Genomic DNA, 26046 nt, shown 5'->3' on the forward strand with positions numbered 1-26046 from the left:
GTAATTATTCAATTTTTCTATGGAATGTTAATTAATATTCATGTTCCTTCTGTGAATCACATGCGCAAGTATGCAGTATGATTTTGTTTTCCACCGCAAAAAAATAATGTTGTGTAACCTCAAGGGGAAAATTGAAAATTTTGATACATCAAATCGGGTGATGTTGTCACGCTTGAGCATGACTTTATGTCTAACTCATAATGTTAAATAATAGCTTCATTGTTTTCTTTATTTCTTTCTTTCTTTCACCTTCTTCTCTGAACCGAACAGTTCAAAAGAGGAACGTGAAAACTAAGCATTTCCTGCCGCAACAGCAGATGTAGGTGATTCAAAAGCACCGCGACAGCTTATAAGGGCATCTCCAATGCTGACCCTTAAATCGAACATTGTACCCGTCGGCAGACTAGTAGGGATCAATCTATGGACAGTGATGCGGGAACCAGCCATCCAAAGCTAGCAGCAAATGTTTGGTCACATTTTGAACAGAATTTAACAAAAATAGATAAATTTGATGCAAATTTAAACAAACTGAACGATTATTCAATTGGATATTTTTTGCATATCCGGACGATATTTCGTTGAGGTAAACTAGTAGAACAAAAAAAAAACTACCCTGTACTTGACGGTGACCTTGTACATTGTGCGGGCTGGCTGGAGGCACCATTGTCACCGTCATCGTCTGGCTTCGAGCGGTGGTAGGGTCACGGCAGGGCTTCCTAATTGCCGCCTGGCGCTAGCGGAGGATCTTCTCCATTTCGTCTTATGCTGCGCGTTGTGCGGCTGAGACCACTGCGGACGTGGGGAGAGACAGGCGGCTGCGGCGGCGGTCTCATATGGAGAGATAACTCGTCGCCGTATTTCACCATCTCCTTGTCGAGGCGGCGGAGACGACGCTTGCTCATCTCCACCATAGTCTTCCACCAGTCAAAGGCTCAAGCCGTTGCGAGCATCATACTCCGTGAACTCTGCGAGGACGAGCTGCGTCCGCGACCGCTGCCGAGGTAAGGCAGGCCACCTCCAGCGCGGCTAGGTGGTGCCGACAACCGCTCCTCCTTGACGTGGTGGGACGGTGGCGATAGTTACTTCTACTTGATGCGGCAGGGAGGTGGTGACAACAGCTCCTCCTTGATATGACGTCCAATTTGGACACCGCGGTTTCGTAAAGGAGATCAGAAAGGGAAGGAGGTTCACCTTCACCCAACGGCGAGGAGGTGACTGAGGCTTCGGCTTAACGTGTAGAGAAGCGTCTCCGATGGCGCCGCCGGACCGAGGTCGTAGTGGAGTGAGCGCTAGAGCATCAAAGACATATATGCTCCTCGTACTCTACATCCGTACCGCAATCACCGAGTCCTACGAGGGGACGGGCATCTGCGGAGGCTGGTCCTTCTCGTCGCCGGAGAAGATGACGATCTCCTCCTTCACCAAGGAGCCGTCCGCCAAGGGGCAAGATGGCCCCGGAGAGCGAGGGCGACGACGCAGCAATCCAGAGCTGCCTGCCGGCGCCGAGGTGAAGGACTTGCCTATGGTCGGTGAGTGAAGGAAGGCAGGAGCGACAGATGTGCGTGAAGAAGTGGAGTAGAGAGTGCGTTGTGGACGTGGGTGGTGTCGGCGTCGTGCTTAAATAACAATGGCCAGGCAAACAAATAGTCGGCCGGCTTCAATGCGACACATTTGCCAAAGTTGGTTTCTTGGGACGACACATCCGCATTTACGCGGCGTGGTCCGAGTGGTCGCGTCGGTCAACGCTGCCCTCCCGCCCGACCACCTCGAGCGACGTCAATGCCGACCGCTGCAGCTCTAGGTCGGCATGAATGTGGTGCGGGAAGCAACACATCTACTAGAGAGACAACACGATAGAGGGTTCTGGGTGGGGTCAGGTTGTTGGATGTGTGCTTGGCAGTGATCTGGACACCCACAAAGCCCCCGGTTTGGTTCCAGTTTTCAAAAAAAGGACATTCGGATCGGTCCACAGACGAATGCAGGACCACATTGGATAACAAAACATATTTGAACCGCACAGTCCGGACAAATACATGGGTTTAAGGGTCAACATTGAATATCTACAACTGTAACACGTCTTTTGCATGAAAAGAAGAAGGACAAGCAAAGTAATAAGCCCACAGGAAATACTCAAGAGTGAATCTGGCATGGTAAGGAGTACTTTTTTTTCATCATGCCCAAAAGAAGAGGTATAAACTGGGATTACTCTTTTATTTATAACCATTTTCTAACTTCATAAGTTTATTCTGGTTTAAACTTAAAAATCTACTCAACCAAGACAAATGGTGAATGTTGAAATAAATTTCTTAGCTCATAAAACTACCTAAATTAAACACATGCACTAATATGCATTAACTGTAGCGAATGCATGAGCCGCCACTAAATGAGCAGAAACATTACATGCATTGGTGTTTTTTAACACTTTCTTGCAAAAATGTGTCTTGAAATTTTATTTTTGGACGCTGTAACTGTCACACGTATGTCACAATGGATACCATCACACGAGTCATGTGGTCGTACCCAGGAGACATCCCACATGATCCCGTGTGGGCGAACATTAAAATTGCCCACACGTTTGGGTGCTGCTATGGCAACCCACATGACCCTGTGTGGCAATTACTTACCCCCACCACGTGAGTGCGAAAGCCGTGTGTAATCAACTTTAGTTGCCATGTGTAATTAACTGTAGTTGTCATGTCTGTCATGTATCATTAAATACAGTTGCCATGTCTAACTAATTAGAGTTGCCACGTGTGGTGAAACCATATTTGCCATGTATTAATAACCATAGTCGCCGTGTGTGATTAACTAATTGCCACATATGTACACCTGTAGTTGTCGTGTGTGGTTAAACCATAGTCGTCATGTATGATCAATCATAATTGTCGTGTGTGATTACCTAGTTGCCACGTATGCACACCTGTAGTTGCTATCTATCATCTTGTGAGCGTCATGTGGGCGAAGATGAGCAGTTTCGCCCAAACGTTCGGGCGAGCATCCTGTGTCCGTTCGGACGAGGAGCGCCCACACGTGTGACACTAAATGATAACGCCCACACAATGTTGTGTGCTTACGTGGCTCTCGACCTAGATAACAACTGCTCTAAAATTCGTGCAAATGAATTGAACGGCATCGAATGCGTATGAGCGCGTTGTTAAGTGCCACACATGTGAGCGTTATCATTTGGGTTACTTTTGAGGGGACCTTAGAATCTAAACAGTATTTCTAGGGGCCCAAAGCTAAACAGAATTTTTTTTTGAGGAGTGGAAGATAAACAGAATTTTTTTTAGGAGTGCAAGCTAAACAGATGATGAAGAGAAATAAAAACGGTCCTAACAAAATGAGAAAGCAAAATTAAAAAAAAAATAGCTACTCTCAGCCCATAGACCATAGCTGCTCTCGGCCCAGTGCCCCCAACCCTTCGCCCGCCTCTCCGCCGCCGCCGGAGCGCATCCGCCGGTGCGTTGCTCTAATTCCGCACCGCCCGCCGTCTTCACCGCGGCAACTCGACCCCCCTCAGGTATTCTCCCCCGGACTTGGGCTGTGGTCGCTCACCATTCCCTGGACTTGTTCCCATCCAAACCCTAGCAGATCCCCTTCAGAGCAAGCGAACCGTTCCGATCCGTGATGACCCCTAACGTATAGATCTATGGGCACTGTCAATTGCTCATGGTTTTCCTGTTTGGAGTGAGCGCATACACCTAGAGAGATCTGAGAGAAAAATCGTGTAAGAGAAAAAATAAACTTGTATGGAACTAGGTGACGAGTTCGCCATCTGCCATAGCAGTTCAGAGTTTCAGATAGTTAGGAACTTGAAATTGATAGGATGGACATGGGGATCGATAGGCAATTTCAAAAATCGGATGGCTTGGTGCATAAAGATTTGCATTCCGGCTGTGTTTGGAACATCTAGTGTGCACGTGCGTACAAATATACTCCCTCTGTCCCAAAATTCTTGTCTTAGATTTGTCTAAGTACAGATGTATCAAGTGACGTTTTAGTATTAGGTACATCCGTATCTAGACAAATTTAAGACAAGAATTTTGAGACGGAGGGAGTATCTGTCATTCTAAAAATAGAATACTCGGTTAATTTATCATGCATACTTGAATTTAGATAGGGAATCACATCGTTTTCGAACACATGCAGTTAAGCTATATACATGTGGATGTGGATATTATGAACATACACTTTCTTGTGTACTGCATGTTTCAGACCACTTATTTATCTTCTGCAATCCTAAACTGTAGGTCAGTTTTGCTAGCAACTGCTTTGTTCTAGATAAAACATATATTCAGTGGATTGGATTGCATTATGACTTATCTGTTACTACGTTCAAAGATTGGTTTCTGTTTTCGTTCTAACATAGTTGAATTTTCCTTCCAGTAGAGTAGACTGCCATAAAGAGATGGATTCCAAGAAGGTGTTCGCTGTTACTAGTCTAACCGACGATCTTGTGGTGGAAATCCTCTCCCGGGTGCCGTTCAAATCTTTTTGCCGCTTCAAATGTGTCTGCAAGGCTTGGCTTGCCTTCTCCTCTGATCCACACTACCAACAGAAGCTGCTGAAAGTTCCCACTGGTCTTTTGTACCAACCACAGTGGATCTCTGATCTCCAGCTTGTTAGCCTCCTTGGGAAAGACGAGGAAATTGATGCAGCTCTTACGTTCGTGCCGCACTACAAGCGCTTAGAGCTTGTAGACTGTTGCAGTGGCCTGATTCTTTGTCGGTACCCGAGGGACTATACTTCTCTAGAGATGGGCCACTTCATTGTCTGCAACCCGGCAACACGAGCGTGGAGGACAGTCCGTGCTCCTAAATCTCACCCTCACCCACTTGAGTCAGATGGCTCCCACTGTAGAACCTTTTTGGCCTTCGATCCGTTATGGTCGGCACACTTCTATATCATCAACATTCAAGAGAAGGCCACCGGTTCGCCATTCAAACTTGAGGTGTTCTCTTCTGAACTATCCACGTGGCTTGTGGATGGTACATGGAGTTTTCATCCTAGGAGACTTAATAAACCACACCATTTTATTGGTGGAGTGTTGCATGTGTAGACCATTAGTCGTGGTATTCTTGTGGTTGAAGGCTTGGAGGCAATAAGTTATGGCATGCCGCCCTATCATTATACTATTAAGCTTCCAAATGACTGTTGGGATGGTTGCTTTGGCCAATCAGCGGGGTTCTTGCATTACGCGTCTCCAGAGGATGGTGGTCGTACAGTTGCAGTTTTCAGTCTTGATGCGCATCGTCCTTGCAAGTGGTCACTGAAGCATCGACTTTGTACGCGAGATGCATTTGGGAGAGACATCTTTTCTTGCAGAAAAGCGTATTTGTGTGACTTCCGGATCGCCGCAATTGACTTGGAACGAGAGGTTATCTTCCTTTTCGATATGGAGGCACGGAAGCTTTTGTCATACAACATCAACACTGGGAAAGTTAGTGTGATCAAAGATGGCTGGTTCAACTGGTGGTTTGGGGACTATTATTATTATGTGGCATGTTACTCAAAGCTCGCAGGCTGATGAGCCATGTATCCGAAGTAGTTAGTAGTAGCATCTCTTGTGTGTGTATTTTGTCTGCTGCATCTTTTCTTGTCATTCAGAGGCTACATCCTCTGTTTCTCCTTTGTCAGACCTACGCAGTACACTTTTCTATATCACTATATAGTATGCGAATAACTTTGAATAACAACCATTGGATGAAGCTGATCTAACGGTGGAGACGTGGCAAATCCGAGTGTTATTGACCGTTGGATCTTCTCATTACTTCACTGGATTCTTCCACGTGTACTATCTAGAAGATTCTATGGTTGGGCTAAAGCCATATGGACATTTTACACAAAATTTAAAGCACACTTCTACTTTATTCTAGACTCTTCCATACTCAGACTCTCCTAACTTCTTTTTCTATCGAAACTATCATTCATTTTACTTTGTATTCAAGTCTGTGTACCTTCATAAATCATATTTATCTTTACAGATACTGTAGAACATTAGCTTTGAGATAGCCAAAAAAGATACCTAGATAAAACACGCTCAGTACATTTTACGTGATTTTTGTATGTTATACTTCATGCATATGCCTCACAATTTCATTTGCCGGCATAACTAGCCAAAAAGGATACCTAGATAAAACAGGCACAATATATTTTACAGTAACAATATGTCTATCTTTGGTTGTAGTTTGACTGTATGAGCTCTCACGTGCTATGCACATATAACTTACTAGTAATTATTCATGTTCCAGTTGTGACACCCATGTCCAAGTTTTGAGTTTGATTTCCGCCGTAAAGAATTGTGTTGGTAATATCATCGTCGCAAACAGGCTCAACTTCCTGATGAACATTCTAACTAAGCAAATTGGCTGCTGTTGTCATGGTTGAGCACAACTCATGTTGTCACCCAGAATGTTGTACCATTATTTTTTCTTTTCTTTTACATTTTAGTCTGAACGGAACAGCAGCTACGCAATCGCTCACTTGCAACTACTTTTGGGGAAGCGTATGTTGCCAGATTATCAAGTGTCTGTCTGTCTGAAATTCAGAGATAGAACATTTAAAAGAGAGCAGAGATAGAAGAAACACAAGAACATGTCGATTATACCAGTAGACATCTCTCCAAAAACATGTCGATTATACCAGTAGACATCTCTCCAAGAACAATATTTTTTTGACATTTCAAAATGGCAACATATTTGGTGAATCCTACCTAGTTCGTGTGTCCGTGTAGCCATTCCGTTTCAACCCCACGATCTAAATCCTGAGCATCACGTGCAGCCTAGGGACTAATTACGTTTACACGCCCGCTTTGTAACTTGACAACCATCTTAATTCACAGAAAACCTCCCAAAGCCTTTTAACCAGGAGCGCCCCGACTGCTTCTGTTCGTCTTGCGCCGCCGCCGTCGTCGTGTGCCTCCGATTTCCGTCGACTCGATCCCGACGTCGTCCGGCACCCACGAGATGCAGGTAGCGTCCCAGTCTTATACGTGCTCGTCTGATCCCATGTTAACAATCGGCAAACGCCCTATGCATCAGTCTGCTCTGCATGTACTTCTCGATCTAGACTTATCTCCTCTATAACTGGTAATACTTTGCTGCTGCGGCAACTACCGATGAGCAATTAGTAAGTACAACGATGTCATTTGCAATCAGCGACACGGAGGGCATCAAAAGTTTAAGGTAAAACTACACACAGATTAAGTCCTTGTGCATACACGTGTGAGTGTAGGTTTAAAGGCTAATCATGTGGCCATGTGTGCAGCAGTATGGATCCAATCAATAGCGTTCAAATGCATATGAGACATGGAGGATTTAGTACACCCCAAAAGAACACTGACGTACCCTTCTTTGTAAGTTCAGTTTGCACTAACAACTGAAACTATGCATGAAGTGCTTATTCCAGTTTACTCTTGACATTGCAGTCTTCATCTTTTACACCTGAATGTGATGAGCACTTGAAGCCTAAAGTGGGTTTCACATTTGAAGGACTCGACGCAGTAGAGAAGTTCTACAAGGCATATGCACATGAATCAGGTTTTGGTGTTCGAATCGGACAACAGAAAAAGATTGATAATAAGGTGGTCCGGACTAAGCGTTTCATGTGTAATAGGGAAGGATTCAAGTCAAAAGATAATAACGAGATAGATGACCCCTTGAAGAAAAGGCGTAAGCAAACAAATACGCGATGCGGTTGTGATGCCCATATCTTTGTTAGACTTTGTGGGGACAACACCTACAAGATAGACTCATGGGTTGAGCACCATGTTCATGTCTTGTATCACCTAATAAGCGGCAATTGATCAGATCGAATCGTACAGTTAGTGAGAGGGCAAAGAATACTTTATACACATGTCATAAGGCAAGCATTGGAACCTCTCAGGCATATAGGCTCCTGCAAGTTAGCGAGGGCGAAATTCCGAATGTTGGCTGCTCAAAGGGGGACTTGCAAAATTACTACCAAGCACTCAGGTATAAAATCAGAGATGCAAATGCTCAAATGTTTGTGGCCCAGTTAGCTAGAAAGCAGGAAGTGAATTCAGCATTTTTCTATGATTTTGACGTGAATGATGAGGGGAAGCTATTGCGTGTGTTCTGGGCGGATGCCACAGGCAGGAAGAACTATAGTCACTTGATATGGCCGCAACTGATGTTAGCGTTGATGATCGCAAAATAGTACCGCATGTCAGTGGGTTAGAGGAATTATTTTCTCTTAAAATAAAACAGGACATTGTTTTGTTTGATCTTTGCGCCAACGAGAGGGAAGAGAAGTCCCTGGACGTGCATGTATTAAAGGATGATAATTACATGCAAATTCAAGAGCTAAATCAAGGCGTGACATGTGCATGCAACATTGATCAGGCAAGTTTTGGCAAGGGAAATTCAAAGTACATTAATACTTGGAAAGAAGAGGAAACCTACGCTGATGGAAGGGAGCATGTGGGGTGTCATTTATTTGGTTTGGTCAATAAGATAAATGAGAGGGATTTGTTTCTGTTTTTGCCACCTCCACGTAAAGAAGAAGTTTCACAACGTTGCAAGAGTCAGAGGCTAGTACGTGATGTATTGTCATTAAAGGACACGGGCTGGGGTCCACCTTAGGGTCCACCTCCAATATTATTCGGTTGCAAGTTTAGGATCTACCGAGATGTAAAAGGTAGTTTAAATAAGCAGGAGGTTTTACGTGTGTTAGTTTTTTCCTTGTCAATCAAGTTAGAAGGAGTCGGCTATACTACTATAAAGCCTAGCCCGTGAGTCATGTAAAGTTGAGATTATTTTTTATGAAATAGACACGATGTGTTTTTTAGGGTAGACACCCGTATCAAGTTTTGGAGGGATCTTTAGAAAACCTCTGTGTTGCGATTTCTCTTCGTGGAAATTGTTTTGCACGTGAGTACCTTCTGTAACGCCCCGGATCCGATGCGCTAGGTGTCTTCCAGCTATTCGCCGTAGTTGCCATGTCATGTGCTTGCGTGTTGCACTTTGCCATGTCATCATCTGCATTTCATATCATGTCATCATGTGCATTGCATTGCATACGTGTTCGTCTCATGCATCCGAGCATTTTCCCCGTTGTCCGTTTTGCAATTCGGCACTCCTATGTCCCACGGTGCCCCCTTTTGCCTCTTTTCGTGTGTGGATGTTAAACATTCTTGGAATGGCCCGTGGTTTGCCAAGCGGCCTTGGTACACCATCGGTAGACCGCCTGTCAAGTTTGGTGCCATTTGGAGGTCGTTTGATACTCCAACGGTTAACCGGGTATCCGCAAAGGCCTCTTTTTTGTGCAGCCCAACACCCCCTTCAAAGTGGCCCAAAACCCATTCAAACCCCCTCCATCCTCTCGGTCGTTCGATCATGATCGTGTGGCCGAAAACTGCACTCCATTTGGACACTCCTACCTCCTCCAACCTATATATATGTGGCCTCCCCCGAAAAATCCGCGCAGATCAAACCCTACCCTAACTTCCCTCCGCGCCGCCGGACATGTCCGCTGCCGTCCGGACGCGTCCGCCGCCCCGCATCCACGTCGCCCGGACCAATCCGGGGCCGACACGTCACCACGCTGCCGCCGCTGGCCAACCACGCGCCGCCACCTGTTGCCTCCGCCGCCTCCCTCCACCGCGGCCCGCGGGGCCCGGAGCAGGCCCGCGCGAGCCCGCGGGAGCCGCCGCCGCCAGCGCCCGCTTCCCTCCGCCCGCGCCGCCACCCGGGAGCCGCGCGCCCCGCGCACCTCCACCTAGCTTCGCCGCCGCCCGGCCACATGGCCGCTGCCCGCGCGCCGCCCGCGGCCCCGCACGCCAGCGCCGCCCCGCGCAAGGTCGCCAGCAGCCGTGCTCGCCGAGCTCCGCCCGCACCTCCTCCTCCGAGCTCCGGCTGACCTCCTCCCCCGTCCCGAGCTGGCCGTCCTCCTCGTTCCCCATCTCCGGCGAGCGCCCGTTGAACCTCGTAACCCGCGCCAGATCCAGATCCAGAGAGGTTGACTTCCCCCCCCCCTCGATTTTCTCTAAGTCCCTGACAATTTGCATTCTGGTGCTATGTTTGACCTGTCATATCTCCGTGCTCGTTTGTCCGATTCGTGCCTATAATATATCGAAATGTTCATCATGTCATGCTCTTCATTTTGTTCCATTGTGCCATGTTCATTTGAGTTCATCTTGATGCCCTAATCATTGTTGCAAGAGTGCTATATAATGTTGTCTGCTGTAACTTAACAGAACTTGCTCATTTGTCATTTTTGTATCTTTATGTGTGATTTTCTTTTGAGCATGAAGTCTACATGTGTTATGGGCTACAACATGTAATCTTTGCTGTGGAGCGTCCCATTCTTCATGATATGCCATGTATTGATTGTTTTGAGCTTGCAAAGTAGCCTTCGTGATGTTGCTGATTTCAGAGACTTAGAATTTCACTAAGTCTTTGTCTGCTATTATTTTCATGCCATGTATTCATGTTGCTACAGTGAGATCCATGCCTCTTTTGAGTATGTCCAGTAAGAATGTTTTGGACATATGGTTATGCTCTATCCATTCGTGCTCCTGGTTGCATTTATAGAGTGCTCTAGAATGTCTTTATCTTGCTCTACTTTTACTATAAAATGTTCCTGGCAGATTGTTAACATGTTTAGCAATTTTGCCTAGCTTGTTGTTGTTGTTGATCCGTGCATGCTATGTTATTGTTCTTGCCATGTCTAGCTTCTATGCCATGTCTAGTTGCTGGGTGTATGCTTAGTTTGTCATGCAATACCTCTTAGTGAGTGCATCAAGCTCACCAACATGCCTACTTATCGTTGTTCCTGCCATGTGCTGTTATTTTCACCAAGTCTGAATCTGTAACGAAACTTGCTATGTTTACATGGGTGCCATCATCTTTTCTGTGCCATTTTGGCTTATGGTCAGTAAGGGAATCTTGTTATATGCAATTAGTAGATTCATGCCATGCCTTTTGTTGCCATGATAAATTCCTGTAGCATATTGTTTGATAGCTCTAAACATTGCAACCTGATGTTATTTCTGTCATGCCCTGTGAATTCTGCTCAGTCTGTGAACCTGTTATTATTTGCAATCTTGCCATGTCCTTTTGAGCATGTTCTAGTAGTTTCTGGAGTTAGCTCAGTGTTCATGTTTTGTAATGCTTTACCTGTACATCATGTCCATGCCTTTTGTTTTCATGTTGAGATACTGTAGCTTATGGTTTTGATGCTTGCAATATGCCTAGTTGCTGTTTTGGACAATTTGTCCTTTAACCTTGTATAGTGTGTATGTGTTGAACAGTTGCTTCGTTTTGAGTGTGCTCTATATGAAACTTGCTTAGTTTTGCATGTAGTTTCATGTTACCTTGTTGGATCCATGTCTTGAATGTGTTTTCTTGATATTTGTATGCATTTTGCATCAATGCCATGCTTAACTTGTTTTGCTCATATCTTTTAGGCCGTAGCTCCGAATCTAATGAACTTTATATGTAACTTGACTAAAATTTCGTGTAGATCATCTTGGTGCATCTTAACTTGCTGTTTAACAACTTTAACATAATGTTTATTCAGATCTGGACCAATTTCAAAATTTGCATATGAGGACTTACCGGAATTGCTATATGTTGTTTCCGGCCTCTTTTAAACTTGCTTTGATGTGTTGCTCTTGTATGCATCATCTCTTGCCATGAGTAGTTTCATGTAGCCTTGTCTTGCATCATACTTGGTTGAGCATTATGCCTTGTTCATGTGTGGTGTGTTTACCATGTTGTGTGCTTCTTCTCGATAGTTCCAGTTTCGTTGCAATCGTGAGGATTCGTTCGTCTACGCTTGGTTCGTCTTCGTGGCTTCATCTTCTTCATGGACTCGTTCTTCTTCCTTGCGGGATTTTAGGCAAGATGACCGTTACCTTGGATCTCATTACTATCATTGCTATGCTAGTTGCTTCGTTCTATCGCTATGCTGCGTTACCTACCACTTGCTGCTCAAGCCTCCCAAATTGCATGATAGCCTCTAACCTTTGTCACCCTTCCTAGCAAACCGTTGTTTGGCTATGTTACCGCTTTTGCTCAGCCCCTCTTATAGCGTTGCTAGTTGCAGGTGAAGATGAAGATTGCTCCATGTTGGATTATGTTTATGTTGGGATATCACAATATCTCTTATATTATTAATGCATCTATATACTTGGTAAAGGGTGGAAGGCTCGGTCTTATGCCTGGTGTTTTGTTCCACTCTTGCCGCCCTAGTTTCCGTCATATCGGTATTATGTTCCCGGATTTTGCGTCCCTAACGCAGTTGGTGATTTATGGGACCCCCTTGACAGTTCGCTTTGAATAAGACTCCTCCAGCAATGCCCAACATTGGTTTTATCATTTGCCTCACCTATGCCTTTTTTCCCTTGGTTTTCCGGAGCCCAAGGGTCATCTTTATTTTAGCCCCCCCCGGGCCAGTGCTCCTTTGAGTGTTGGTCCGAACCGAGCAGCCCGCGGGGCCACCACGGGGAAACTCGAGGCTTGGTTTTACTCGTAGCTTGACTTATCCGGTGTGCCCTGAGAACGAGGTACGTGCGACTCCTATCGGGATTTGTCGGCACATCCGGGCGGCTTTGCTGGTCTTGTTTTACCATTGTCGAAATATCTTGTAAACGGGATTCCGAGACTGACCGGGTCTTCCCGGGAGAAGGAATATCCTTCGTTGATCGCGAGAGCTTATCATGGGCTAAGTTGGGACACCCCTGCAGGGTTTGAACTTTCAAAAGCTGTGCCCGCGGTTATGTGGCAGATGGGAATTTGTTGATATCCGGTTGTAGTAAACTTGAAGTAAACTCTTCTAAAATACACCAACCGTGTGCGTAACCGTGAGTGTCTCTTTTCGGGGTTGATCGAGAGGAGAACACGGTTTCTGGGTTATGTTTGACGTAAGTAGGGGTTCAGGATCACTTCTTGATCATTACTACTTGACGACCGCTTGCTTTGCTTCTCTTCTCGCTCTTATTTGCGTAAGTTAGCCACCATACATGCTTAGTCGCTGCTGCAACCTCACCACTTTACCCCTTTCCTACCCTTTAATCTTTGCTAGTCTTGATACCCATGGTAATGGGATTGCTGAGTCCTCGTGGCTCACATATTACTACACCAATAGTTGCAGGTACATGTTTTGCGATGATCGTGACGTGAGAGCGATGTTTATTTGTGTTGGAGTTCTTCTTCTGCTCCTTCTTCGATTGAGGGATAGGTTCCTGGTCGGCAGCCTGGGCTAGCAAGGTGGATGTTGTTTGAGTTTATGTTTATGTTTCGTCCGTGGTCGGATGTTGAGCTTGTATTTGATGTATTGTTGTATTCATGTGACTTTGGTATGTATTGGATGTATCCCCACTATTATGTAATGTTGATGTAATGATATCCACCTTGCAAAAGCGTCTTCAAGATGCGCTTCTATCCTTGGTGGGACCTTCGAGTTCCTTTAGGATAGGGTCGCATCTTGGGCGTGACAAGTTGGTACCAGAGCCTCGACCGACCCTAGGAGCCCCCTTGTTTGATCGTGTAGTTTGGCCAATGTCGAGTCTAGAAGAAAAACTTTTTCGGAGTCTAGTTATATCGGAGAGTAGGATTTCTTTTTACTCCTCTGCCCCTTCGTCGCTCTGGTGAGAAATCTTGACATAGATGTTTTGAACTACTCCTCTTCCCCTTCAAATTTTTCTTTAGGATCACGCGTTTAGTTTTTGTTCGTTGTCCATCCTCTTTTGCCCGGTGCATTTCTCGTCAAGTTGTTTCGACCCTCTTTGTCTCTGGGAGATCAATCCTCGGTTCTTTTCAATCGATGTTGGTTTCCTATCCGAAGTTGTCCTTGTTTTTCCCACCCGCCCACCCTTTTTCTTCTCGGAACCGGAGTCCATAATCGAGTATCCATTCTACTCGTGCGAAGCCTTTGCATTCTCTCCTCAATTATTTCAACCGGTGTCTTCTCTTCTAGTTACTCGTCGATTCCCTGTTCCAGTTGCCTTTGTTTTCCCGCCCTCCCACCCTTTTTATTCCTGGATTCCGAGCCTCTATTCAAGTAATCAATTCCATTCGTGCGGAGTATCTTCAGTCTTTCCTCAATTGCCTCAACCGGTGAATTCTCGCATAGTTAATCATTGTTCGTCTCATTTCCTTTTCAGGTGGTTTCAATTCAAGTTTTCGGTGTTGATCATATTCCTTTCCTTCACCGAAGTGTTTTTCCCCTTGCTCGTTTCGCCTCTCGCCAGTTTATCCTTCCAGAGTGATGAAGACATCTCAGAAGGTTCGTGTTTGCATCCATTTAATTCGAGGTTGTCACCTCATTCAAGTCCTTTTCAATCGTTCCGGTGCATCATTTCTCATTCGACAATCCTTTCCAACGGTGTTTCTTTTCAGTGGGCCCTAACCCACAGGTTTTTTCCCAGGATCTTACCTGACTCTTTTGTTTTCCTGGAGCTATTCTCAAATTCTTTTTGAAGGTTGACGTAAGTATGAATTTCATCAGTCAGATGCCTTTCCAAGATCGCTCTCAAATTCTTTCATGTTCGGGTTAATCTTTCCCTCTTTTCATTCTCCCGGAGTATCTCAACAATTTTGTTGGTGTGTCTCGTCGTCTTTCTCAACATTTGAAGACCGAAGAAGATTTTCTCTTAAATCTTGTTCGTTCTCCCAGAGATTCACGGTGCTAACTCGATGTTACCCTATCAAATTGTTTCTAGTCGTGCAATTCTTTTCATCCATCCGGAGTATTTCAGGAGTTGTTTTCCGTCTCGATCATCCGGAGGTCATCTTTTCGGAATATTTCTTCGTTCCAAGTTTTCAGCTTCATTCGTTCCATAGTTGTCCCGGTGCTTCGTTCAAGTATTCCTCAATCAGTTCGCGATCTCTTCGTTCTCTTGTCTCTAAATTCCCTCAAGCATCTTTGTGCTTTTCTAATTCTTCCCGATGATTCATTCTCTTTCGTCATTCAATTTTGAGTTCTTACGGTGGTTCGTTGAAGATTCCTTTTCCGTTCTCATCATATCAATTCATTTGTTCTTTTCATCCTATCGGTGGCTCATGAAGACCTTCCTAAATTTGACGCTATATTCCCCCCTTAATCTTTTCCAACGTGAATAAGTTGTATGCAAACCATGGTTTCTTATCAATTTAATTGGTGAAGGATAAGAATAACGTAATTCTTATTCTTCTTTCATCAAGTTGATTAATTCTTTTCTTCGGAGATTGTTCATGTTGAATAATTTCTCGGTTCTAAGTTGTTCGTCTTTTCTTTTCCGGAGTTCCAAGTTTTCTCGCTTATCTCGTCGGAAGCTCCATCTAAATCATCGCAAGGCGTCATCTTATCCATTTCATCCTTCAATTTTATCTCGTCATCCTTTTGTTACCGGAGTTCTTCACGGTGGTTCGTCATGATTTAATTCATTCTTCAAGTGCTCATCAAGATTCTTGTTGGAGGATCTCAAGTATCTTTTCTTCTTGCTTCTCCAAGTGCAATTAATTCTCTGTATTCTTTTAAAGTGGAGTTTTGCTTTTCTTCGTTCTTCTCATCTATTCAATTTTTTTTCCGCTTGTGGCCGGAGATCACCTCATAATTTTGAGATGTTAGCCACAAGTCCACAACAAGCTTATTCTTTTTGTTGTTGATTTTCTCAACAACTCTGTTCAATCCTTCCTTCTAAGGATGCTCTCTATTTCATTCGTGGTAGAAGTTGTCATCTTCTTCCCAGTTCTTCTCATTCCACTCTTTCAAGTCTTTCGGAGGTTTTGTGTTGTTCCTCAAGTCAAGTATCGTTCCATCTTCTCAAGTTCATATTCTATTCTTTCCTTGTTCAGCCAGAGTTCTGCCTAAATTCTTTCATTCTTATTCCGCTTCTATCTTGTTCTAACCGGAGTGGTTTCGAATTCATTTTGTTTCGGAGCTTTGATTCTTGTCATATTCGTCGTCTCCTTTTCCTACTCGAGTGTTCTTGACTTTGTTCATCCTCTCTCTTTTGTTCTTATTTCACCTCATCCCTTTTCCTCCCCGTCTCGGTCCTAAGATCTCGGGACGAGATCTCTTGTTAGTAGAGGAGAGTTGTAACGCCCCGGATCCGATGCACTAGGTGTCTTCCAGCTATTCGCCGTAGTTGCCATGTCATGGGCTTGCGTGTTGCACTTTGCCATGTCATCATCTGCATTTCATATCATGTCATCATGTGCATTGCATTGCATACGTGTTTGTCTCATGCATCCGAGCATTTTCCCCGTTGTCCGTTTTGCAATCCGGCACTCCTATGTCCCACGGCGCCCCCTTTTGCCTCTTTCCGTGTGTGGGTGTTAAACATTCTTGGAATGGCCCGTGGTTTGCCAAGCGGCCTTGGTACACCACCGGTAGACCGCCTGTCAAGTTTCGTACCATTTGGAGGTCGTTTGATACTCCAACGGTTAACTGGGTATCCGCAAAGGCCTCTTTTGTGTGCAGCCCAACACCCCCTTCAAAGTGGCCCAAAACCAATCCAAACCCCCTCCATCCTCTCAGTCGTTCGATCACGATCGCGTGGCCGAAAACTGCTCTCCATTTGGACACTCCTACCTCCTCCTACCTATATATATGTGGCCTCCCCCGAAAAATCCGCGCAGATCAAACCCTACCCTAACTTCCCTCCGCGCCGCCGGACATGTCCGCCGCCGTCCGGACGCGTCCGCCGCCCCGCAGCCATGTCGCCCGGACCAATCCGGGGCTGACACGTCACCACGCCGCCGTCGCTGGCCAACCACGCGCCGCCACCTGTTGCCTCCGCCGCCTCCCTCCACCGCGGCCCGCGGGGCCCGGAGCAGGCCCGCGCGAGACCGCGGGAGCCGCCGCCGCCAGCGCCCGCTTCCCTCCGCCCGCGCCGCCACCCGGCAGCCGCGCGCCCCGCGCCCCTCCGCCTAGCTTCGCCGCCGCCCGGCCCCATGGCCGCTGCCCGCGCGCCGCCCGCGGCCCCGCCCGCCGGCGCCACCACTCGCCGCTCCAGCGCCGCCCCGCGCGAGGTCGCCGGCGGCCGTGCTCGCCGAGCTCCGCCCGCACCTCCTCCTCCGAGCTCCGGCTGACCTCCTCCCCCGTCCCGAGCTGGTCGTCCTCCTCGTTCCCCATCTCCGGCGAGCGCCCGTTGAACCTCGTAACCAGCGCCAGATCCAGATCCAGAGAGGTTGACTTTCCCCCCCTCGATTTTCTCTAAGTCCCTGACAATTTGCATTCTGGTGCTATGTTTGACCTGTCATATCTCCGTGCTCGTTTGTCCGATTCATGCATATAATATATCGAAATGTTCATCATGTTATGCTCTTCATTTTGTTCCATTGTGCCACGTTCATTTGAGTTCATCTTGATGCCCTAATCATTGTTGCAAGAGTGCTATATAATGTTGTCTGCTGTAACTTAACAGAACTTGCTCATTTGTCATTTTTGTATCTTTATGTGTGATTTTCTTTTGAGCATGAAGTCTACATGTGTTATGGGCTACAACATGTAATCTTTGCTGTGGAGCATCCCATTCTTCATGATATGCGATGTATTGATTGTTTCAAGCTTGCAAAGTAGCCTTCATGATGTTGCTGATTTCAGAGACTTAGAATTTCACCGTCTTTGTCTGCTGTTATTTTCATGCCATGTATTCATGTTGCTACAGTGAGATCCATGCCTCTTTTGAGTATGTCCAGTAAGAATGTTTTGCACATATGGTTAGGCTCTATCCATCGATGCTCCTGGTTGCATTTATAGAGTGCTCTAGCATGTCTTTATCTTGCTCTACTTTTACTATAAAATGTTCCTGACAGATTGTTAACATGTTTAGCAATTTTGCCTAGCTTGTTGTTGTTGTTGATCCGTGCATGCTATGTTATTGTTCTTGCCATGTCTAGCTTCTATGCCATGTCTAGTTGCTGGGTGTATGCTTAGTTTGTCATGCAATACCTCTTAGTGCATCAAGCTCACCAACATGCCTACTTATTGTTGTTCCTGCCATGTGCTGTTATTTTCACCAAGTCTGAATCTGTAACGAAACTTGCTATGTTTACATGGGTGCCATCATCTTTTCTGTGCCATTTTGGCTTATGGTCAGTAAGGGACTCTTGTTATATGCAATTAGTAGATTCATGCCATGCCTTTTGTTGCCATGATAAATTCCTGTAGCATATTGTTTGATAGCTCTAAACATTGCAACCTGATGTTATTTCTATCATGCCCTGTGAATTATGCTGAGTCTGTGAACCTGTTATTATTTGCAATCTTGCCATGTCCTTTTGAGCATGTTCTATTAGTTTCTGGAGTTAGCTCAGTGTTCATGTTTTGTAATGCTTTACCTGTACATCATGTCCATGCCTTTTGTTTTCATGTTGAGATACTGTAGCTTGTGGTTTTGATGCTTGCAATATGCCTAGTTGCTGTTTTGGACAGTTTGTCCTTTAACCTTGTATAGTGTGTATGTGTTGAACAGTTGCTTCGTTTTGAGTGTGCTCTATATGAAACTTGCTTAGTTTTGCATGTAGTTTCATGTTACCTTGTTGTATCCATGTCTTGAATGTGTTTTCTTGATATTTGTATGCATTTTGCATCAATGTCATGCTTAACTTGTTTTGCTCATATCTTTTAGGCCGTAGCTCCGAATCTAATGAACTTTATATGTAACTTGACTAGAATTTCGTGTAGATCATCTTGGTGCATCTTAACTTGCTGTTTAACAACTTTAACATAACGTTTATTCAGATCTGGACCAATTTCAAAATTTGCATATGAGGACTTACCGGAATTGCTATATGTTGTTTCCGGCCTCTTTTAAACTTGCTTTGATGTGTTGCTCTTGTATGCATCATCTCTTGCCATGAGTAGTTTCATGTAGCCTTGTCTTGCATCATACTTGGTTGAGCATCATGCCTTGTTCATGTGTGGTGTGTTTACCATGTTGTGTGCTTCTTCTCGATAGTTCCCGTTTCGTTGCGATCGTGAGGATTCGTTCGTCTACGCTTGGTTCATCTTCGTGGCTTCATCTTCTTCATGGACTCGTTCTTCTTCCTTGCGGGATTTCAGGCAAGATGACCGTCACCTTGGATCTCATTACTATCATTGCTATGCTAGTTGCTTTGTTCTATCGCTATGCTGCGTTACCTACCACTTGCTGCTCAAGCCTCCCAAATTGCATGATAGCCTCTAACCTTTGTCACCCTTCCTAGCAAACCGTTGTTTGGCTATGTTACCGCTTTTGCTCAGCCCCTCTTATAGCGTTGCTAGTTGCAGGTGAAGATGAAGATTGCTCCATGTTGGATTATGTTTATGTTGGGATATCACAATATCTCTTATATTATTAATGCATCTATATACTTGGTAAAGGGTGGAAGGCTCGGCCTTATGCCTGGTGTTTTGTTCCACTCTTGCCGCCCTAGTTTCCGTCATATCGGTATTATGTTCCCAGATTTTGCGTCCCTAACGCGGTTGGGTGATTTATGGGACCCCCTTGACAGTTCGCTTTGAATAAGACTCCTCCAGCAAGGCCCAACATTGGTTTTACCATTTGCCTCACCTATGCCTTTTTTCCCTTGGGTTTCCGGAGCCCAAGGGTCATCTTTATTTTAGCCCCCCCCCAGGCCAGTGCTCCTTCGAGTGTTGGTCCGAACCGAGCAGCCTGCGGGGCCACCACGGGGAAACTCGAGGCTTGGTTTTACTCGTAGCTTGACTTATCCGGTGTGCCCTGAGAACGAGGTACGTGCGACTCCTATCGGGATTTGTCGGCACATCCGGGCGGCTTTGCTGGTCTTGTTTTACCATTGTCGAAATGTCTTGTAAACGGGATTCCGAGACTGATCGGGTCTTCCCGGGAGAAGGAATATCCTTCGTTGATCGCGAGAGCTTATCATGGGCTAAGTTGGGACACCCCTGCAGGGTTTGAACTTTCGAAAGCCGTGCCCGCGGTTATGTGGCAGATGGGAATTTGTTGATATCCGGTTGTAGTAAACTTGAAGTAAACTCTTATAAAATACACCAACCGTGTGCGTAACCGTAAGTGTCTCTTTTCGGGGTTGATCAAGAGGAGAACACGGTTTCTGGGTTATGTTTAACGTAAGTAGGGGTTCAGGATCACTTCTTGATCATTACTAGTTGACGACCGCTTGCTTTGCTTCTCTTCTCGCTCTTATTTGCGTAAGTTAGCCACCATACATGCTTAGTCGCTGCTGCAACCTCACCACTTTACCCCTTTCCTACCCTTTAAGATTTGCTAGTCTTGATACCCATGGTAATGGGATTGTTGAGTCCTCTTGGCTCACATATTACTACACCAACAGTTGCAGGTACAGGTTTTGCGATGATCGTGACGTGAGAGCGATGTTTATTTGTGTTGGAGTTCTTCTTCTGCTCCTTCTTCGATTGAGGGATAGGTTCCTGGTTGGCAGCCTGGGCTAGCAGGGTGGATGTTGTTTGAGTTTCTGTTTATGTTTCGTCCGTAGTCGGATGTTGAGCTTGTATTTGATGTATTGTTGTATTCATGTGACTTTGGTATGTATTGGATGTATCCCCACTATTATGTAATGTTGATGTAATGATATCCACCTTGCAAAAGCGTCTTCAAGATGCGCTTCTACCCTTGCTGGGACCTTCGATTTCCTTTAGGATAGGGTCGCATCTTGGGCGTGACACCTTCGTCGAGATTGGTTTTCTCGTGCTGGGCCGCAAGGTTCAAACCCTCTACTTCGTGAACATCGCGTGCGCGGGCGAGAGGTTGCTGCTACTAAAGGTGGAGTGTCGTGAAAGGTCGGGCCGCAACAACAGATCGGATCTCGCCATCGAGGTTCGGTCTACATCAGGTGGTATTCAGAGCAAAGGTTGTTCACGACACAATATTTTTCTTCGAGTTACTATTGAAGTTTTTTTATCATGAGAAAAGATTGTAGCTCGCAAATGATGATGGCGGTCGAGAAGGATCAATTGCGTTCCTTGCCTTGGTACCAATGCTTTACGCGTGTGCGCGTTGGGCCGGCGAGTTGTGCAACGTTGATGAATTGCTACTCTAGTATGAATATGGTGAGTCAGACTATGGTTGATGCTTTGAACTTGTCGTTGATTGAACATCCAGAACCGTACGAGCTTTGGTGGAAGGACAAGTTTGTCAAGATCATGCATCGCGTTGAGGTACGGTTTATTCTATGTGGATATGACGATATGGTCATGTGTGATGTGCTTCCTACGCACATACATACATGCTCAATACTGCTAGGAAAATCATGGACAGATAAAAGACAGTTGACATATCATTCTGTTGACAAATTTTCTTTTGTTCATGGAGGACAATACATAGCACTTGATTCGTACACATCGGAGAAGTATATGGCTGATCGCAAGAAACGGGACATTGCTCAAGCTGCATCAGAAGTAAAGAAGAAGAAGGTTGAAGCCGCTGAAAATTTTCCAAGCATCATTCAAACTGCAAATACAAATATTGTTGAAGAGATTGATTCGAAACCGAGGACGGTTTCGTTTCAAGGAGGAGAGGATGATATGGCCGCAACTGATGTTAGCGTTGATGATCGCAAAATAGTACGCATGTTAGTGGGTTAGAGGAATTATTTTCTGTTAAAATAAAACAGGACATTGTTTTGTTTGATCTTTGCGCCAACGAGAGGGAAGAGAAGTCCCTGGACATGCATGTATTAAAGGATGATAATTACATGCAAATTCAAGAGCTAAATCAAGGCATGACATGTGCATGCAACATTGATCATGCAAGTTTTGGCAAGGGAAATTCAAAAGTACATTAATACTTGGAAAGAAGAGGAAACCTACGCTGATGAAAGGGAGCATGCGGGGTGTCATTTATTTGGTTCGGTCAACAAGATAAATGAGAGGGATTTGTTTCTGTTTTTGCCACCTCCACGTAAAGAAGAAGTTTCACAACGTTGCAAGAGTCAGAGGCTAGTACGTGATGTATTGTCATTAAAGGACACGGGCTGGGGTCCACCTCAGGGTCCACCTCCAATATTATTCGGTTGCAAGTTTAGGATCTACCGAGATGTAAAAGGTAGTTTAAATAAGCAGGAGGTTTTACGTGTGTTAGTTTTTTCCTTGTCAATCAAGTTAGAAGGAGTCGGCTATACTACTATAAAGTCTAGCCCGTGAGTCATGTAAAGTTGAGATTATTTTTTATGAAATAGACACGATGTGTTTTTCAGGGTAGACACCCGTATCAAGTTTTGGAGGGATCTTTAGAAAACCTCTGTGTTGCGATTTCTCTTCGTGGAAATTATTTTGCGCGTGAGTACCTTCGTCGAGATTGGTTTTCTCGTGCTGGGCCGCAAGGTTCAAACCCTCTACTTCGTGAACATCGCGTGCGCGGGCGAGAGGTTGCTGCTATTAAAGGTGGAGTGTCGTGAAAGGTCGGGCCGCAACAACAGATCGGATCTCGCCATCGAGGTTCGGTCTACATCATCACTTTGGTGATGTCATATCCTTTGATTCTACATACACCACTAATCAGTACAACATGATATTTGCACCATTTACCGGGGTTAATCATCACTTACAAAGTTTATTTTTTGTTGCTGCATTCTTATCAAATGAGAAGGATGGGTCATACATTTGGTTATTTGAGACCTTAAAAGCAATAGGAGGGATAGCACCTAGACTCATCATAACCGATGAAGCCACTAGCATCAAGAATGGTATTGACGAAGTTCTTCCAACCACCGTTCATAGGCTGTGCATGTGGCATATAATGGAAAAGGTTCCAGAAAAAGTTGGACCTGTGATTAGAGAAGATTCTGAATTTTGGACGAGATTGAACTCATGTGTTTGGGGTTCGGAAACTTCAACAGAGTTTGAGTCACAGTGGAATTCCATCATTACAGATTTTGGATTGGAGGAAAATGAGTGGTTGAGTAAAAGGTTTAGCATTCGACATAAATGGATACCGGCCTACCTTATGGATATATCTCTAGCGGGCATTCTCCGAACCACTTCAAGAGCAGAAAGTGCAAATTCCGTTTTTAACCGCCTTCATTCATCGAAGGCTTGCTTTTGTTGAGTTTTGGCTTAGGTTTGACACAGCTTTAGAATGCCAGCGTGAGGAAGAATTAATGGCAGACAACAGAAGCATACATACCACCCCGCAACTATTTACGCTATGGACAATGGAGAAACGGGGTAGTGAGGTATTCACATATGAGGTGTTCGAGAAATTTCAGCTACAGGTTATTGCTGCTAGAGACCATTGTTGTGTTCAGAGTATTACACAAGGTGTGGGGGTAAAAAATGTGACCCTGAGAGGTCGGTCTGGTAAGATTAGGGAGGTTTGCTATGACATTGGAAGCATGACAGCAAATTGTTCATGCAAGTTATTTGAGTCACTCGGTATTCCATGTCGCCATATTATCCAAGTATTGAGGATTGAAAACCAAAATGAGCTTCCTAGCTACTACATTATGAAAAGATGGCAAAAAAGGTGCAAAAGGTAAAAATAATAATCCATAACAACCGATTTCTTATTGTTATTCCAAAATCATATGACTAACAACATTCTTTTGTTTTGCAGGGAGAATGTTTATGATGAACATGGGAACCTACTAGAAGAAAAGCCCATGGATTCACTTGGTGCGGCCACAAGAAAGAAGATTTCAGGTGTACGAGATAAGATGGAAGAGCTTATTCAAAAGGCGAAACATTCAGATGAAGCATTGGAATTCTTAACATCAAGTGTGATGAACATTGAGGCGCATTTGGACCAAATGATCCCTGCAGCCACCCAAAGCACACGGCAAGAGGAATATGAGGCTTTTATTGGTTGTAATATTCCCACTGAAGTTCATATACATCCGCCGACTGATGTCCGTACCGTGGGACGATGCAAAATAATAAAGCGAGGAAAGGAGATCAAGGAGGGGGGTCAAAAAAATAAGGACAAAGAAGGCAAGGCAAAGGTCGCATGCTTGTGCAAGACGTGCAAGCAAATGGTATTTCATGATAGTCGTAATTGTCCAAGCAAAAAAGAGAAAGGGAGTGTGACTGTGCAAGATATGCAGCCAAATGGTGCTTCCTGATATGGTCCAAGCAAAAAATGATTTTATCTATGTTATCATGTACACTCTGATGTACTGAATTATGTAATCGATGCGAATTTGTGTCGTGTCAAATTAAAGTTGACTTGATTTCTCAGAGGTTTTGACGCTTGTCAAATTGCTACAGAGTATCGGACATATTTATCAATTTCAGACATTTTTACCAGCTATGCAAGCATGATTAAATTTCTTTTTAATATTAAAACTTGTACTGTGTGGCAATACTGCATGTTTATTTCCTCCTTATTTTTTGATCAGACTTGCATTGTCCAGTAGCACATTCTGAAGTTTGTAGATGTTCAGAAACCGGACATAGCCATCCCAGGCCACTTCTGTACTTCAAAAGCTTTACTAAAAAGTTTATGCTTTGAGCACATGACTGAGATGGTCACCTGTTTTACTAACGCATAACTGAATTAGTCAGTAGCCTTCTTGGCAACAGCAAAGAGGACACTTTTTAAAAAAAATGCCAAGCAAACTAACAGTGAAAAGCTCAACCAGAGCCTCTGATCTGAACCCGCCATTGCCATTCATTATGCTGCAAATATTGATACGGTCATTTGCACTAATAATGTGCATGTCAGTAGTCGTCCGAATGCAACAGGACAGTACTTGCACAAGTACAGCCTACGTCCTGGAGACGAGACGCTACAACTTCCTATGAAGGAATCATCTCGGTCGGGGTAGACCATCAGGGAGATAGCGCCTGATCTGAGAGGCTTCGTCACCGGAGCCGAACGACGACAGTTTGTCATGGCCTGGCCGTCGAGACGACTGCCTGGGCCGCTTCGTCGGCGGTGGCGAACAACGTCAGTTCGTCATGGACTCGCTGTCGAGACGCCCGCCTGGTTCGCTTTGTCACCCGCGCCAAACAACGTCGGATTCGAGTCGACGGAAATCGGAGGCACACGACGACAGCGGCGGCGGCGGTGGCGCAAGACGAACAGAAGCAGTCGGGGCGCTCCTGGTTAAAAGGCTTTGGGGGTTTTCTATGAATTAAGATGGTTGTCAAGTTACAAAGCGGGCGTGTAAACGTAATTAGCCCCTAGGCTGCACATGATGCTCAGGATTTAGATCGTGGGGTTGAAACGGAATGGCTACATGGACACACGAACTAGGTAGGATTCACCAAATATGTTGCCTTTTTCTTAAGGGGAAAATATGTTGCCTTTCAAAATACATTTAAAACACATTTTAAAAACCAGGAGCGTGCGCGCTCCTATGTGCCAAAACACCACTCTCCAAGAACATGTCGACTATACCAGTAGACATCTCTCTTCTCCTGTTGATCCTCCTGTTATATGATACATGAGGCACGCTAATCAGTAGTAATACTCCTGTAACCCTGGGATGCCTGTTAATTGCTCCAGTTGCTAGTGACAATCGTGGAGGAAGGAACGACAACACCAAGAGTTAACTCCAAAAAAATCAAAATAAATACTAAAAAATTCAAAAATTCCAATTTTTTTGTATGAGGTAGATAAGTTTATGCGTGAGGTGCGCTTCAAATTTCACTTCATTTGGACATCTGAGCAACTGTCAACAAAAAAGACAAATTCAGGGTCTGTAAAAAAGTTTACTGTTCACACACTATTTTGATCCGATTTTTTTTTCTTCTGAGAGCTCTCAAATGTACAAATAAGTTGAAAGGAGTGAACCTCACACATACAATTTTCTATCACACAAAAAAATTTGGATTTTGTTGAGTTTTTTTAGTATTTGTTTTGATTTTTTTTGACCGGGTGCGGATGAGCCTGGGCACCGAATTGGATTTTCGCTCCTGAAGCGTTTGTATTCTATGGCGACATTGACGGTGGCAACTGTTATTTTATCTGAAAAGATGCCACGTAAATAGCTATTGATCAAACATTATAAAATTACAAATAACGCCATTGGACCCATATGCATAAAGCTTGCTTGTTTAGCCCATAGGCCCATCAGGGCGTAGCCGCTCCAGACCCATCTATTAAGCCAGTAGCCACTATAAGTTTCGATTACGTTTCAGGTTCTCGATCACGAT

General features: G+C 44.8%; 1 protein-coding gene and 1 pseudogene across 2 annotated transcripts; both read left to right on the top strand.

The window, feature by feature from the left end:
* The first annotated feature begins 3375 nt into the window (after positions 1-3375).
* LOC147992718 (putative F-box protein At5g52610) lies at positions 3376-5672 on the top strand (annotated as a pseudogene). Its single transcript, XR_015615393.1, has 2 exons — positions 3376-3520; positions 4387-5672. The product of XR_015615393.1 is annotated as a putative F-box protein At5g52610 (transcript).
* A 1760-nt stretch (positions 5673-7432) lies between these two features.
* On the top strand, positions 7433-24008 carry LOC147992719 (uncharacterized). The gene is made up of 3 exons (XM_087541161.1): positions 7433-8125; positions 22398-23422; positions 23504-24008. Exons 2-3 carry the CDS (start codon positions 23049-23051, stop codon positions 24006-24008), a joined length of 879 nt encoding a protein of 292 aa, XP_087397287.1. The 5' UTR covers positions 7433-8125; positions 22398-23048.
* Positions 24009-26046: the final 2038 nt, after the last annotated feature.

The sequence above is a fragment of the Triticum urartu genome, chromosome 1A (assembly GCF_056163025.1).
Source record: "Triticum urartu cultivar PI428250 chromosome 1A, HENAU_Tu73, whole genome shotgun sequence".
Lineage (NCBI taxonomy): Eukaryota > Viridiplantae > Streptophyta > Magnoliopsida > Poales > Poaceae > Triticum > Triticum urartu.

What these genes read in the sequence shown, in the direction of transcription:
- LOC147992719 (XM_087541161.1), top strand. Translation starts at nt 23,049, where the DNA reads ATGGCAGACAACAGAAGCATACATACCACCCCGCAACTATTTACGCTA. An exon ending in TGGCAAAAAAGGTGCAAAAG is followed by an intron (nt 23,423 to 23,503) that starts GTAAAAATAATA and finishes TTTGTTTTGCAG; the next exon opens with GGAGAATGTTTATGATGAAC.